The 15,727-nt window shown below is 39.5% G+C and overlaps 1 protein-coding gene across 3 annotated transcripts in view; it reads right to left on the bottom strand.

Annotated features, from left to right (window-relative positions):
* MTUS1 (microtubule associated scaffold protein 1) overlaps positions 1-15,727 on the bottom strand; it is a 127,829-nt gene that overhangs the window by 52,945 nt on the left and 59,157 nt on the right. For 2 of the 3 annotated variants that reach the window (XM_072862217.1, XM_072862216.1), the window contains 2 exons: positions 15,631-15,720; positions 14,627-14,674 (listed from right to left, as the gene is read on the bottom strand). In XM_072862217.1, coding sequence (XP_072718318.1) covers positions 14,627-14,674; positions 15,631-15,720 — 138 coding nt within the window. Of the gene's footprint in view, positions 1-1,386; positions 1,734-14,626; positions 14,675-15,630; positions 15,721-15,727 lie in introns of those variants that run through there. The other variant, XM_072862218.1, reaches the window with a different exon arrangement.

Genomic DNA, 15,727 nt, shown 5'->3' on the forward strand with positions numbered 1-15,727 from the left:
CCTAATGAACATTTGGAAGACCCAACATTATCTCCACCCCTTCTCTCTTAGGATTTCTGTCCCTGGAACATGTGCTATGTGGAAATTTCACACTGTTAGCAACATCAAGGATATAGGTATATGCACAAAGACTCCCTTACATTTACATAAGAATTTTTAGCATCAAGGTATTTTAATCCTAGCTTAAAGCCATGCAAGCAAGCTGCAAACAGAAACCTGTATTACGTTTGGATAGTCAGCCTGTATTATGTTCATAACTGAATTTATCATCCAGGAGGAGCTCAGAAACCAGATTTACTTTGCCAGGGATAAGTAATGACAAGGCAAATGGTTTTAGCTGCTATGTGAAATGCCAGGAGAGGAAGGAAAGCTGACTGGTAGAACTGAACTCCAAAAAATAAAATCGAAGAGGGTGGTGTTCAAGAGAGAAAGGAAATGCCTGAGGGGAAGAGCTTCTGCAAAACTAGTTTATGTAGCTGCTTGCTCCTCCCCAAGTAAAATGCAAGAAAATCAGAAATAGTGCAGTGAATAAAAATACTTATGTAATATGCAGGCTGCCATAATTTTCTCTAGATGTCATGTATCTTAGCAGTATCAAACAACTGCCACTCTCCACCAAAACAACACATGTATGTCCTGGAACAAAGCTCAGCTTCCATAATCTTGTTCCATTCCAGATACTTGCTTTATTTGCTTTACCTGCCACTGAAGATGAAAATCAGGTCAGATGCAGCTGAGAATTTTTTGGTGGTTTTTTGTTTGTTTTTCTCTGTTGTTTTGGTTTTTGTTTTTTGTTTTGTTGTGTTTTTTTAAATGTCTCTAAAACATCATACTGTTTAGGTTTGTATTGACACAAGTGAGCATAAAAGTTTGCTTGTCCTACCTGCAAATAAAACATGTTTAACATGACATGTATGATAACAGATGAATACATGCAAGTATTCAAATATTTCTCACAGTCAGAAAGCCGTATCATGACAGCTTGTATTCATTCCACTTCCCTCCCTGTTTCCCCCTTGCAGCCAATCAAGGTAGCCAAAAAAGATAGCGCTCCCAGCAGATAATCATTAAAATGATTAGATAAATATTTAATAGCACAGACTTCCTCATTCTATTTTTGGACTTGTGGGAGGAAAAAGCAAATTCCAATTTGCATTTCATAAACAGAATAACCGTCTTCCAAACGAGCAGCTCAGCACGGGTGCACGCACACACACAGACTTAGAATATGAAACTACTTTGCTCAAAAGTCAGACTTCTGTATGAAATTCAAAAACTTGCATGTCCAGTACAGTTTCTATTCGCTAAAAATAAGCTGCTGTTGAAGTAAACAAGATATTCCCTCAATGCATGCTCTAATAGTCATATTAAAAAAAACCCACAAACCTGTATGAAATATAACAGTGCTTTTCTTGTAGCCAGAAGGTAGGCGAATGTTTCGGAGCAACCCCTTTGCTGTCAGCCGTACACGCATGTTGGATAAGGAAAATTTCGGGGACCATAACATGTCTTCAGTGCAATTGGAAGATAAACAAGCAAGAAATAACCTCCATGTACTGTCACATACTATGTTTTTAAATCACTCCTGGCAGAAGTGAAGCAATTCTTGCTAAAGAAAACAGGCTTGAAGAAATAATCAAGTCTCCACTCCTTTGCTCTTATTCCTTATGCACAGACAAGCAAAAAATCAGTGAAAGCAGATATCCACGGCATAAATGCTGCCAGCAGTTTCTCCTCACCAGATGTTGTGGAAACAAAGCTTGTCCTCAGAATAAAACCGACTTAGTGATTCGGAAAACCAACAGCCTCCGAATTGCATCACAGTGTTGATGCTTAATCTGCTATGGGACTCCGTGGGGCTGGGAGCTAGAAAAGGAGAAAAGGGAGGAAGGGGAGGAGGAGGAGGAGGAGGGAGGAGGAGGGAGGAGGAAGTGGGTGGTCTCCCCAGCTGAATATATCATCCAGCAATGTCACAGACCATGTAATTGTTCTTTGGAGACTGTTAGGGAGATTATTTGAATATTTCTGGAGGCATATTTCAGCTCTCCTCTCCAAGAATCCTTTCAGGGTGTGGGTTTTTTTTTTTTTAAAACAGTTTATTTCAATTGACATGAATTTATCAAAACAGATTTATCAGCTAACATTTTCTACCAGAGTTTCTTTCGGCATTAAATATTATGTCAACATTTAAAGTCTTAACAAATCCACAAACACATCTATTCTCTAAGAACAATTCAGTATTTGAGATCTGCTTAAAGGAAATACTATTTAGCTTGGCAGCTCAACACTGCAGATGCTTCCATTTATCAGAGTGGAGCAAGGAGGCAGGCATCAATTTCGTATTAAAACAGATCTCTGCCAGCTGGGTTTTGAAGGCACCCAAACATTGTAGCAAACGAGCACTTTTACAGGAGTTCCTTCAAAACAGATGCTGTCTCCATATTTAATTAGCCCTCTTAAAAAATATTTCTTCTTACTATTTAATGAGCTCAAAAAAGTTTTGCATATACCTTGGTCCCTTTCAGCTGCCACTAGCAAAAATAAAATGAAAAATAGATAGAAACTAGAAAATAGAGGAGTAACTGTTTTACAGAGATTAGAAAGTGTCACATTTTTCACCTACAGCCCTGACTATAAACGCTAAGGCACTACAGACCTGCACTGGCCACCTTCCTGTGTAAAGAGAAACATTTCACTACTTCGCCGGCAGTCAGTAGCTGCCCTGCCAGGCAGCCACAGGAGCAGGGACCACCCAAGTTTCTCACAGCCAATGCAGGATACAAGACAGTAACAACTCATACCTTCTTTTGGGTTGCTTGAAGGGCTGCCCTCCACAGCCTTTGTATCTTTTTAGAGACAACAAAATTAGGTACATTTCCATCGATCCTGCGCTTCTACCATTTCACCAAACCACAGCTAATGCTCTCTAGCACCTATCCCTCTGACAGTTTTTCCAGTTCCAGACACCATTAACCCAACTTGCTCTGAAGCAGGTATAACCCAAAGCAAATATGGCACTGACAGGTCTCATACCAGCGGTGCCTTACCTGTCCTCTCCTTACCACAAATCTATGATCTTTTAATAGCATGTCCTACTTGCTCAAGACACATAACATTTTAAATTCTCTAGTGCTTATTTACCACATCAGCTAGAAATAAAACTAGCATTTTGTCGCTTTATCCTCGTCTCCGGGTACCCCTAACATCACACAGGCCAGTGCAGCGGCTATGAAGCAGCTCATTGTAAGCAGAGCAAAAGAGCTGCAGCTCAGCATCGAGACTGTCAGACCTGTCAAGCCAACCTCCACAGCCTACTGTGGGAGAACACTACTGAATGTTTTATGATCATGTACCAAAATACTTATTTCCCAGCACAGTGATGTACCTCCAACTCTGATGTACTATAATATGTCTTCGGTCTGCACAAAACCATTCAAAATAAGTACAAAAAGACAGTAAATTAGCTTTTGTTGTTTGGTTCCCAGGGCAGCCTCTGCGCGCAGCAGGGCATGCATGTCATTACTGCTATAAAATCCTCATCTATTCCTTCTAGTCTGAAGAGCTTTGGCACTAGCAATGTGTTCTCATCTGTCTTTCCAACAGCCTGCAGATCCAGACCCTCTCCTAATCTAACACCACCATCAAAGACATCGCCTCCTTTCTGTGCTGGAAGATTATTACACTTGGAAACCACGCTCAGCAGTAAGCCAGAAGTCTTGTTACGGCACACTACAGTAGCCTTGTGTATTCAGCATAGCTCCTTAGACCGTCCCTTCAGATATTAGATCAGTATTGTCAAATCCTCTCTTAATGAAGGCATCTTGAGATTTTGACCGGGCCTACAGCTAGTCTTCAAACACCATTCAACATCCAGACATACCAGGTTTTATTCTTCTGCCAGGACACCCACAGGAACTCCCTCTTGCTCTCTCCTCCTGCCCTCCTCAGCTCCCCAAGGGAGGGACTGCTCCATGAAGTAAATGTTCTCTCCCCACCTGGATTTGATGCTCACAAAGATGGAAACAGTCCAATCAGGTTAAAAAAAAATCCACACCCAAAAAACAACCCACCACCTCTCCCCATCCTTGCAACAGTGCCTGGGATAAATGGTAAAGAACTTCTCATCAGTCTGTAAAACCAAGAAAGTTGAAGTACCCCACTGAAACAGTAACTTCCTTCCTAGGCATGGGAGCTAGAACAAAGAATCTCTAGAGGGCAAGCGTGATGTAATGAACCAGTCTGGAGATAGAGGAAGGAATGAATCACCAGGCAAAATATGAGCAGATAAAAGCTCTATAGGGACATAAAAGCCCTTGGAGCAGGGGCCGAAACTCCTTTTACAGAGACACACAAATAATACTTCCACTGCCTCCTCTTTCCCATCCTTAGTTTGAGTGGAAATAAGCCATGAAGAAACAGATATATCATGGGGTTTGGTGGGGTTTTTTGTTGGTGGTTGTTTGTTCTTGTTTGTTTGGTTTGGGTTTTTTGTTGTTGTTGGTGGTTTGTTGTTGTTTTTTTAAAAAAACAACAGTTCTGATTTAAGGAAAATGCCTTTTTAGCCTCTGGAGTTGGAATCCTGCTAAACCCCACAAACCTAAAACAAGTCTGCTTTATTCAGAAGCAGACCTGACAACACTAAGAGAAAGCAATAGATGCATGTCAGTCTCATGTAGCACCCAGCACTCAGAGAGCTCTGACAGGAACCAGTGAGAGGACCACCCATCCCTATCTGAAGAGCTCCCAGGAGAGATTTAACTCACAGAAAGGTTCCTCCAATGCAGCCTTTCCAGAGCTCTGCATTACACCATGGTACACTCCACTTGGTGGCTGTGCATCTGCTAGGGTTGTTTCCTCAGCTCCGGCAAACAGCACCTCCCAGTCTCTGTCTGGTGCCAGCAGGGTAGAAAGGCAGGACGTAATCCGTGGGATCCTAACATGCCAGGAACTCGCACTGTCTACATTGCAAGCATAACACGAGGATCACAGAGAGGTCTTTTTCTATCTTGACATCTGATAAGGGTGATGGAAAATTGCACCAGAAAACAGCAAAATAAAATAGAAGGTGATCTATGGCCCGGAGGACAAAAGGACTGAGATTTTATTTTTTATTATATATGTATTTACCACTGTCTTTCCTCCAACTCCAAGGGCAAAATGAGTGATCAACATGGACAAAGGGGCTCTATCCCGTTATGACCACGTAATTCAGTCTGCGTTGCTAAGTGCATCGATACCTGATGACACAATCAGATGGATGGTGGAAATAGAGCTATTTTAACCCCAGCAGATTTAGGATATCTGCCACTCCCTCGGAACATTAGTAATGTGACAAGAAAGGAGCAGAGGGCACTGGCATCAGTAGGCTCTTCAATTCAGCCTCAGGAGGCCGAGTCTGAAGCATCTGTATATGTTTCTGCTGTCTCTGTTCCTCTTTTCAAATCCAGCAATCACCAAGAAAGCCATCAGAGTGCAGTAAGCGTCTCATGGCAAAGAAGTCTAAATCGGAGGCTAGATCTGAGAAGCCCATGCAGACAACAACTGGCTATGTGTCATAAGACAGCATGGGCACTGTGGAACAGATGGATTTTACTGGCATGCTTTAATTCAGGATGAACTGAGAGGTGATTGCTTATGCAAAGAGAGACACGAGAAGCAGGAGCCTACCAAGAGCCAAAGGGTCATCTGTGTCCTCATTTGTGTTTCTGGAAAATGACTGCCCCCTCTCCACTTTCCTGTGACCACCTAGCCAGCACTCCAGTTTGAAAAGCTAACCTTGCTGCAGGGAACAATACCTACTGCCATGCCAAATGCAGCCTGCAGCTTCAGGACTTATTCTAAGCCCCAGTCCTCACCTGAAGAAAAAAAGCAAACCTCTTTCCGCCTCAGAACAGGAACTAAAAGTCCTAAATAATTTAGGTTTCTTCTAGTACACAGATGCTTTTAACCATTATAAATTCAGCAGCACGTCAAACAGAAGGTGATGCTCCAGTGGATTTCCAGGCAAACGGCTACAAGAATCAGGCTGATGTGTCTCACACAACAGTGGTGGCATTTACATTCTCTGCACTCTTTCAGAATTGAGAATGGCAACAAAAGACTGCAAAAATAATTTCATTTTAACTTAAGGGAGCAGCAAGTTATTTTCCATGTGTAGGATGTCCCTTCCAAAGTGGCATTTCTGTTAGACTGCCTCAGTCAAAAATCCCACAGTGCTTCGAAGAAAAACTGTTACTTGACAACAGTGAATAACGTCGCTAATATTAGGACAACATGCCTCTAAAACATGAAGTTTCAATGATCTAGCCAGATGTGTCAAAAAAACCCAACTACCTCTGTGCTAGAGACTTCTGCTGTTCAGGAACAGGCTAGGTGTACACACGAGTCCTTATGAACTCAGGCCCCAAGGAACAGAGGAAAAATAAAAGTTTTACTTAAGGCCACAGCTTACAGATCTATTATTTATTCACCTGATACTGATTTATATGTATTGTGCAACTGTTCTCCATCTGTGGCCTCAGAACAACAATAACCAATACCCAGACAGTCTCTACTGAAAAGCAACATTGCAAATAAGGCCAATTTAGGCAAGTACATCTCCTGAGACATGCTGGTGGTTTATCAACTCTGATTACAGCTCCCAAGGTTCACAGAGCAAATTAAAGACAACTCACAACAGGTGTGTTTCACTTATCTCTGTGGGCCTTGTATGTTCTTCATAGCCCCTGGGGTGCAGACAAAAATGCAGATGTACATTCAGTTTACAAGCTGTTTAACCATCTTTGACACAAGATCCACGGGTTTCATGTCTCTGGGACAGTTCCATGGTCTTTCAAATATTATGCCACCTCTTCTCCCTAACAGGGGTCAATGACAGCAACACGGGCAGCTACTGTATCTGCTGAAAAATATCTTAAGAAATTTCGTTTTCTTAAGGGGGGAAGAAAGGGGAAAGAAAGGACTTAAAGAAAGCTAGAAGGAACAAGTCACAGGACTTCAAAATAACTTTAAAAAAAAAGAAACTGTAAGAGGACATCAAGAGTCAGCTTTGGGATACCTCATACACCTCACCTCAAAGTCAAGGAAGAAATCCAGTACAATGACACCCAATTATTCACTGTTTACTGCAAACACATAAAACAACACACACAATCTAATGAAATCCAGAGAGTCAAAAAAAAAAACCCAAACAAAAACCAAGCCTAAGAACATCAGAAGAGATCCATATCTAGGTTTAAATGGACAGGAAAGAGACAAGAAGATAGTAGAGGAAGAACTAAGTTCCAGGATGGTATTTTCAAGGTGGTGACATAATTCAGCACTGCACACAGCAACCCAGTTAGGAATAACAAAGTGAAAACGGTTTGCTACTGGTACATGACCCTGATGGTCAGTCAAAGCTCTAAAGCCTCCTAATGAAATAAAAATTTATTGTCCCCTTAATTACTGAAAAAATTAGTGAGAATTCAGATGTTTTAAAATTAGTTCAGGTGGAATAGTAATAAAAGCACCATCTCTGGCCAAGCCTAACAACGAGGTCTATAATTTAAAGCCATTCGGACAGACTTCCATGCTAGAAAAGCCTTGAACTCCAGCTCCCAACACTGGCAAATTTTCTGTAAGCATCCCTTTGTCTGAGCTGTTATGATCTGTGGATATCCATTTCAGCTGCCCCCTCTACTCATGCAGAGGCTGACCTATTCAATATTTAGACAAGCATGAGAAAACCGCAGCTCTGTGTTCTTCTCCTGTGTGGCTTGTTATTGCAAAACATCAAAATAAATACCATGGAAGAGAACTACAGACATTCCTCCCAACATTAGAATAAACATCACAGAAGTGAACTACAAACATTCCCTCCACAGAAAGCCTGCATACTTCTGTGTCACTGAGAGTCTGGAGTATCGCCGTGTGGAGCTGGAGAGCAAGTTTCTCACAGAAGTTTGGAATTAAATAATAAAAAATATCTCTGAAATATCTAACTTACAATCCAGAACACATGTCCTTCCTTAAAAGCATTAACAGAAGAAACAGACCTTGTAGTGTGAAAACAATTTGGGTTATGCTACAAAAGCCTGAGTGAATGATGCTCTGACACTACAGGAAAACTAATAGGATGACCAACATCAAATCCTAATTGCTGGGGTTGTAATAATAATCCCAACATTTTCAGTCCACCAATTTGAGAAATTCCCAGCAGAATACCACCATTTGGACAGAGCTGGCCCATGTGTTACTTCGTAGCAAGCCCTGAGGTTTCAAAATTCATTGTTTTTTGTGAAGATTACTGTTGAAGGCACAGGGAGCAGTGCTGATTTTCAGCATGGAACAAGAGACAACCTTCTCAAAAAGTGTTAATTTTCAGAAGATCAAGTTTGGGAAGAACACTAGGAACATGCATGCAAATACACTGATACACTTACCTGACAGCTGAAGGGACCAATCTGGAATACATTAAGAATGTGTTGCCATGTGTCTCTGTTTTGTGCATCCTATTCTCTACTCTAACAAACATACTACCTCAGGAAAACACCATGTACTTAAAAAGAAAAAAAAAAAACCAACAAAAAACCCCCAAAAAAACAAACAACCAAAACACTCAAAACAGATGACTTTAGAGTTTAGGGTAGCTTTCTCTCAACATCAGCACCAGCCACTTCACTTTGTAGACTTCTCGAGCATAGTAGTTCTCACCCAAGGAATTAAATCCTTAGATCCAGATGTTGTACTATACTTTATTTGGTGACGCTGGAAAAATCTGGCCAAGAAAGTAACAGCTATTGGGTTTCAAAGATTATTTCAGGTTACAGATATTCCCTTAACTCTTCAAAATAAAAATTATTCTATCTCCCTAATGAACACATTTAATAAGAAACTCAAATTCACATAGATTTAGATTCACTCTGCATTTATTTATATAGGGGTGACATAACAAAGACCTGCTTTTATAGTCAGTTCACATGTAATAGCTACACCCCTTAAGCAGCTTTGCTGTCTGTTTATAAGAACATTACTTATTAGCCCGAAGGTATTCTAAGGCTAGAGCACATGAGACAATTAAGTCATTCAGATAGTCCTCACAGTTCACATGGATGAAAAATCGTCTAAAAATATAGCTGGCTTTATATCACAGCTAGAAAGGCAACAAAATAGTCCAATGCACAGTACCAATATCTGCAAAATAAGTTTAAGCCTGATCTTTTCATTCCTTTCCAAGAACTGAAGGAAAAAGGCTAACTTACACTATTCAACTCCTCAAATTTCCAGTCTGTAGAATATTAACTATCTTCATTAAACTAATAACGCATCTAATCCTGTTTCTTCTTTACCTCACAGAGTTTACAAAGTGTTCAAGTTTTTCTGCAAAATTTCCAGACCTTCCTTTTGGAGAGAGGGGTAAAGACAGAAAAACTGACTAACTCAACTTATTTACAAAAGCTGAAGCTCTTAACACAAGAGACCAAGAATTCAGTCTCAACACATCTATATTGAAATTGCTGGTTAGAACTCATCAGAGATGCTACTTCTGCAACATGGAAGACCTGGACGAAAATCCTACCTGCTTTAACAAGCACTTAAACACTGCTTTTTCTATGCCTGGAGTGCTTTAAGCACTGTACAAACTACTAGCTGTCAAAAAGCAGAATCTTCCTCCTGGTTTTAACTTCACTGCAGAAGACACCTAGTTTATTCCAGTGCAGAACAAGAGCAAGCTTTAAAATGTTTAATATATTTACCCATCAAACTGTTTCCTGTATGATTCTTAAGGGAACTTATTTCCTATGAGCTGCAGAGTACAGTATTAGAAGATGCTGAATGAAAAGCAGAATAGATTCAACAATAGGAGAAGTTTTACTTCATGGAAAATTTCCACAGATTACCATAGAATGCCTTGTTTTTTAAATGGATACATGAAACTTAAAATTACTGTTTAGACAATAATGAAATACAGTTTGTTTGAAAACCGTCATGTAGAGCTCTGCAACATATACTCCATATCAGAATTGGGGGGGGGGGGTTGAGGGGGCTTTGTCTTTTTTTTTAAAAACAGTTTAAGACCTCTGGGATTCTTATATGAATGGACATTCTTCAGAACCAAAGAAAATTAATTTTACACATAATAACCTTGCATCTGTGAAGTTGGGTAGTCAAGAAAAACAAATAATATCTGTCTACATTCTCTAGTAACAGTCCCAATAATGTTGTTTATGGTGTACAGCAGGAATAGTGTATTAAAAGTGAATACTAAGATAAAGCCATCAAAAAAGAATGCTCACAGTGCTGAGACAGAAGCAGTTTGCTCTGTTTTCTGCATGTTGCCAGCACCGTGATCTATGCTGGAACTGCCACCAAAAGGACTATCTTTCCTGCCTTGTTTTTAACTCACCTGAGTTCCCCAATCCTACCTGCTCTATGACCAACCATACATGCCCTTGTGTTCACATATGCATAAGGATCTTTTCAATCTCCATGCAACAAGAACACTGCTTGCGCAGTTTCTTCTACAACTTGCAAAAAAACCTTTTGCAAACAAAACCACACGCACACCCCCCCCCCCAAACCCTTTTGAGCAGGTATGAAGGAGAAACAGAGCTAATAAGCCACTTGACCAGATATCCTTCATCAGTAGGGTAGCTGGCCATACCATGCTGAAGACTACTGATGGACAACTGGATGAAAGAATTCACTGAAGACCTAAGTACTTGACATTCATAATGATGTTCATCAGCTCTCAGAATTACAGTCTTCCCAATTTTTAAAGAAAGTTTATACGTTGTCATATGGTATCATGACAGATTTTAAAACATTAATGATTTTTTGTTGTTGTTAAAGAAGCACAAGCACAGTGAGATGTACATTAATCCCTTGTTTTCCAGACATTGAAAGTGCAAGTATTTTGAGCGTAACCCATTCTATCAGGGAATCTACAAAATAAGAAGAGATGTTTACCCTATGTTTCCCCTGATTTTCAGCAGTGATGGCTGAGGGCATGAAACAAAGGGGTGTTAACTGAACCTTAAAGTATGCCTCCATAAACTTTTGTTTGAACCAGAGTAGTGTGTTAGTAAAGCATCGTGTCCCAATGTAAGAGTTTGAGTGAGAAGCCAGCATCCACCTTTAACAACCTCTTCCAAGAGACAGCTTTCATGGACTGTTACATTTATACCTTATTTTACCATTTGAGCTTGATCAGCACTACTACTCACTTTTGCAATAAGCCACCTGACTGAAGTTATTCCTTCCCCCAGTGTTATATTTTTCTCACAGATGAGTAAAACAACCAGCCTTTTAACCTCTTTAAAAGGCTAAGACAGCAGAATACCATCTTTCATGATGGAACGTGTGCTGTTTTTGGATGAAGCTCCTTTGATTATCATGGCTTCTATAGCCTTTAGTAACTGACTCCACTATGTATGCTCCATCATAGTACGAAGAGAGATGACCTAGATCATACTGTTCTTACTTGATAATACTTTATGGGTATATCCAGCAGTTGCCCTAGCTTTCCTGAAAACAGTGTTGTGTCACAAGCATAAGTGTAACTTGTTACCCATAATACACCATACATCCCCTTCAGGGTCACTGAACAATAGGATCAAGCTTTCCAATAAGTATTTGCATGCTTTATTCCTGAAATGATAGCTTTACCTTTGGAACTGCCAAAAAGGGTATTTGCTTTTCCTTGGCTTACATAGTACCAGGGATTATTGTATTGTAACTTAACCTTAGCCTTCAGTCAATAATGGAGACATAAGACTTGCATATCGACTTCATATATACACTGCATTGTACTATACTGCACATGTATTAGAAGTAGGTCACTGTTTCTACACGGAGGGCTGGAGAAACAAAGGAAAGCACTAACTTTATGCATTTTTATAGGCAGTTGTGCATCTAATTCAAAATTCCATCTCACAAGAGGCAACATTTTTAGTCATATTTACATTAAGACATTACAGTAAGTGCACAAACACATTCTTTAAGTTAGCAAGTTAAGAAGTGTAATAAAACATATTATGCCCGAGAAGGTAATTTTGCCTAAGTAGTAAAGACAGTGCTGAAGCAATATGTCACAGAACTTGCAGAAATTACTTGATCCACTGGAATATCACCCATGAAAAACACAGAATTCACAAAAAAGGAGCCTTGTGAATGTTTTAACATGAACAAGGAATGAACAGCTGCAAATACGTAAGTCTCTCCAATTCTACAGGCATACTAACAGTATGTTGTGTCTGGCTTTGCATCATTGCTGTAAATGAATAGAAAATGGATAAAGAGCACAAACAGCCAGAGAACAAGAGATGATATCCTAGAAATGCCTGCTATTTTTTCCATCCTTGAAGTAATGCTAAAAGCAGCATTAACAACAAGCTAGACAATTAATGCATTAGTATGATAATCAATTTATTACCAGAGTCCTGCCTCAAGAAACTAGGCCTGACTCTTCAGACAGAGCACATGGGCAAGAAAAAGAAGTGGGGTTGGACCTCCTCACTGAATGAGGCTAAAAACTGTAGTTAACTATGGCACTGAAATAAAAGAAAAAAAGCTTTAGCTAGCTGAAATCACTAGAACAAAGCTTCACTATAGTATCAAGGCCACTAAAAAAAAAAAAAAAGAAAAAAAAAAAATAGCGGGCCCCATTCTACATGGTACCAGCTGGCATTATTTCAGTTCATTTCAAAAGAGATCCATTTGTCTTCTCTTAAAATGTAAGATATTGTACTGCAGAACATCGAAGCAGCCACACAATATTTTTATTCTGTTCTAAGAACTTATGTGCAACTGTGAAGATGGAAAAAAACCTCTGTCTTAAAAAGGCAAAATACTCCATCAGAAAGCTTTGCATGCATGAATGGGAAATTATACTAATGCTCTGTATAAGTTAGAAATGTATTCACTTGAAAGTCTAACATAGCCAATTTTGGAAGCCGACTCAGTACAGGAAACAGTTCAGGTTTATTAAGACAAACACTGAAATACAGCTATTCAGCTGGCAAAAGTATGATGCCGAAGAGCATTTACTAAAGAATCACTAAATATTACAGCCAATTTGGAGTTTATAGCCATGTTTTTACAGCATCAAATATAATACTTCAAGGCTACATTCTTTATTAGGTTGGAAAAGATGAATCACAAGAAAAATGATATTAAGCTAGTAAAAAGGGGAGGGAGCACTAATTACTTTTCTGCACAGAAAATACAAAGACAGTGCCATGCTAAATTTAAGGAAAAATAAAGTTATATTTTAAGACTATCGTAAGCAAGTGGAAGAGGAATTGTTTCTAGTCCAGAAATGGACTTAGCTGCTTATCATGAGTTTCCTCAACTGAGCTAATCAAGACATTATGTTGCTAGCTGTATCATCCTCTACACTCCTATATAAAAGGACCACATATGACCTCATGAAACTCAGTGTCAGGCTATACCTAAACTAACATTAATTCAGCCAATTATCAATAAAAAGAATAAACAAACAGAATAAGCACTTTGTGCAAAGTCTTATGCTTGCTTTACGACAGAAGCCCGGACTCTTAACAAGAGATATCAAGCAAGGTACTTGGTCACAATTAATATGCAGACATTTGACACCCAAGAGTAAAAGGCAAAAGCATTAGACTCATGTTATGACTATAGGAAATCAAAAACATACTGCCACAGTACCAGAGTTATAGGTCAGAACTGATTTAATCAGTAATTCCAGACTCAAATTTGTAACATCTGCTTGGCTAGAGCACCTCTTTCAGAAAGACATCTGCTATTCACTCAGGGGACACAGGGCTTCCCAGTGATCTTCAGTATCTTTCAAAAAGGGCTTTTCAATGAGTAATTAATTACAAGCAGCTTTTAATTCAGCAAATACACACTGATGCTCAGGAAACTAATTTAGACTGCCAACTCTCTTGAAAAGACCTGGAAATTGCTGCAAGTAGAAACATCATCTGAAGATTTTTCTGTCTCCTGGCAGATAGAAACTAGCACCAGGTGCCCTGACTGGCATAAACACTAAAAACAAACCCAATATGAAGTCCTTAAAACTCTGCCAGATTTTGGAACACCATCTGCCACTTAATCAGCTGCCATTCCTCCTTCTGCCATACAAGCAGACACACACATCAACACACTCGGATAATTTCAACTTCTTATTCAAGTGTAGTCTGCAGTGATACACAGAGACAGCTGACACCAAAAGGGTATCTACCATGAACCTTCCAGAAAAACCTGTTATTCTGCACGATTCTTCTATTTATTTTATTTAAAGCCGCAACACAGGAGCTTTAATCACTACTTACCTCACTGTGGCTCAACAGCAAAAACTACATCCAAGTTTCACTGCCACACTTTTTTTTGGTTACAGTTAAAACCTCCTTATGCTTCACTGGATACAGAAAGTGGCAGCACAGACTGCATATTCTAAGAGCTGGGTAGCCAGAAGACAGTAAGCAGAAAAAATCCCAAGACTCTTCTCCATATCCCTTCAAACTGGAATCAGAGATGGCTTACAGAATCATCCAATGCAAAAAACTGTTCTTCCAAGAAAAGAACCAATACACTAACATAACGTATAAACCTAATTTAAGTTGCACCACAGAAAACGTAAAATTGCATTCAGAAAACTCACCAGAACCCAAACAAGATAGGCTTTGGTGTCCATTTCTTCCAGGAGTACCTATGATGTTAAGAAGAAATTGGGGGGGGGAGGGGGGGGGGAAACAAACAAACAAAAAACCCAACACACCACGAGGGGGGGACACAGGAGAGAAAAAAAGAAAAAAAAGAAAGAAAAAAGAGAATTACACTTCACACCAGTAAGGGGTAGTGCGGGTGTCTTTTTAGATTCCTTCCCTATAAGCTCCTCAAACTATGCAATTTCAGCTTCTTTCTTGTGATGGCTGATGGCATGTTCAATAGCAAGATTTAGCATTATAAGGTTAGACTATTTGGAAAATGGATGATGAATTCCCAATAAGCCAAACATTTTTTTTCCCATTACAATTATCATACTTCATTTAAGCCAGGTTGTACTGTTTCATTTTACACATTCATAGAGGACCACAGATAATAAAAAACAATTGTCTATACCTGCATCATAGTAACTTTTTTCCACCTACACGCTCCAGTTATTTTGTATAAAGGAGGTACAAACAGCACTCTGAAATGTGCTGCTAATCAAGTTAGATATAAATGAAAGTACTGAGAAGGTTAATCTACCCTTATTGTATTGTTTTAGAGTTATATGAAAACTGACCCAAGAACCTCATTATTTTGAAGGATAGGAATTAAATGAGAGCACTCCTTGGGACTTCTACGTCTAAGTGCAAAAGTCATGTGCAGAATTTTATAAAAGGTCTGCTGACAACACCTATCAGCTTTCTCCAGGCTTTACAAATAGTGTGAGATCCCACAACAGGTATTTCAATAGCAAACAATCTGTTTTGTACTGTTACCATACTTGTTTCCCTCACCTCAACCAGTCTCCAAAACTATGAACTACAAGGAGAAAGAGCAGACTGACCATACCCAATTACTACAACCAAAAAGTCATAGAGCATAGCTGCTCTTTCTCAAGACAGAAGGATTCAAGAATATAACTGAAAAAATGTACTTTACCCAGCAGTTGATTACCTCTAGCCTCACTGACTTTTCTTGCTGAGTGCAGTGGCCCAGATGATTTTGGTATGCACTGGTTCAGTGAAGCAGACCTGGCCTTGGCTCCTAGAAG

This window comes from Ciconia boyciana, chromosome 5, assembly GCF_034638445.1.
Source record: "Ciconia boyciana chromosome 5, ASM3463844v1, whole genome shotgun sequence".
In the NCBI taxonomy this organism is placed as follows: domain Eukaryota; kingdom Metazoa; phylum Chordata; class Aves; order Ciconiiformes; family Ciconiidae; genus Ciconia; species Ciconia boyciana.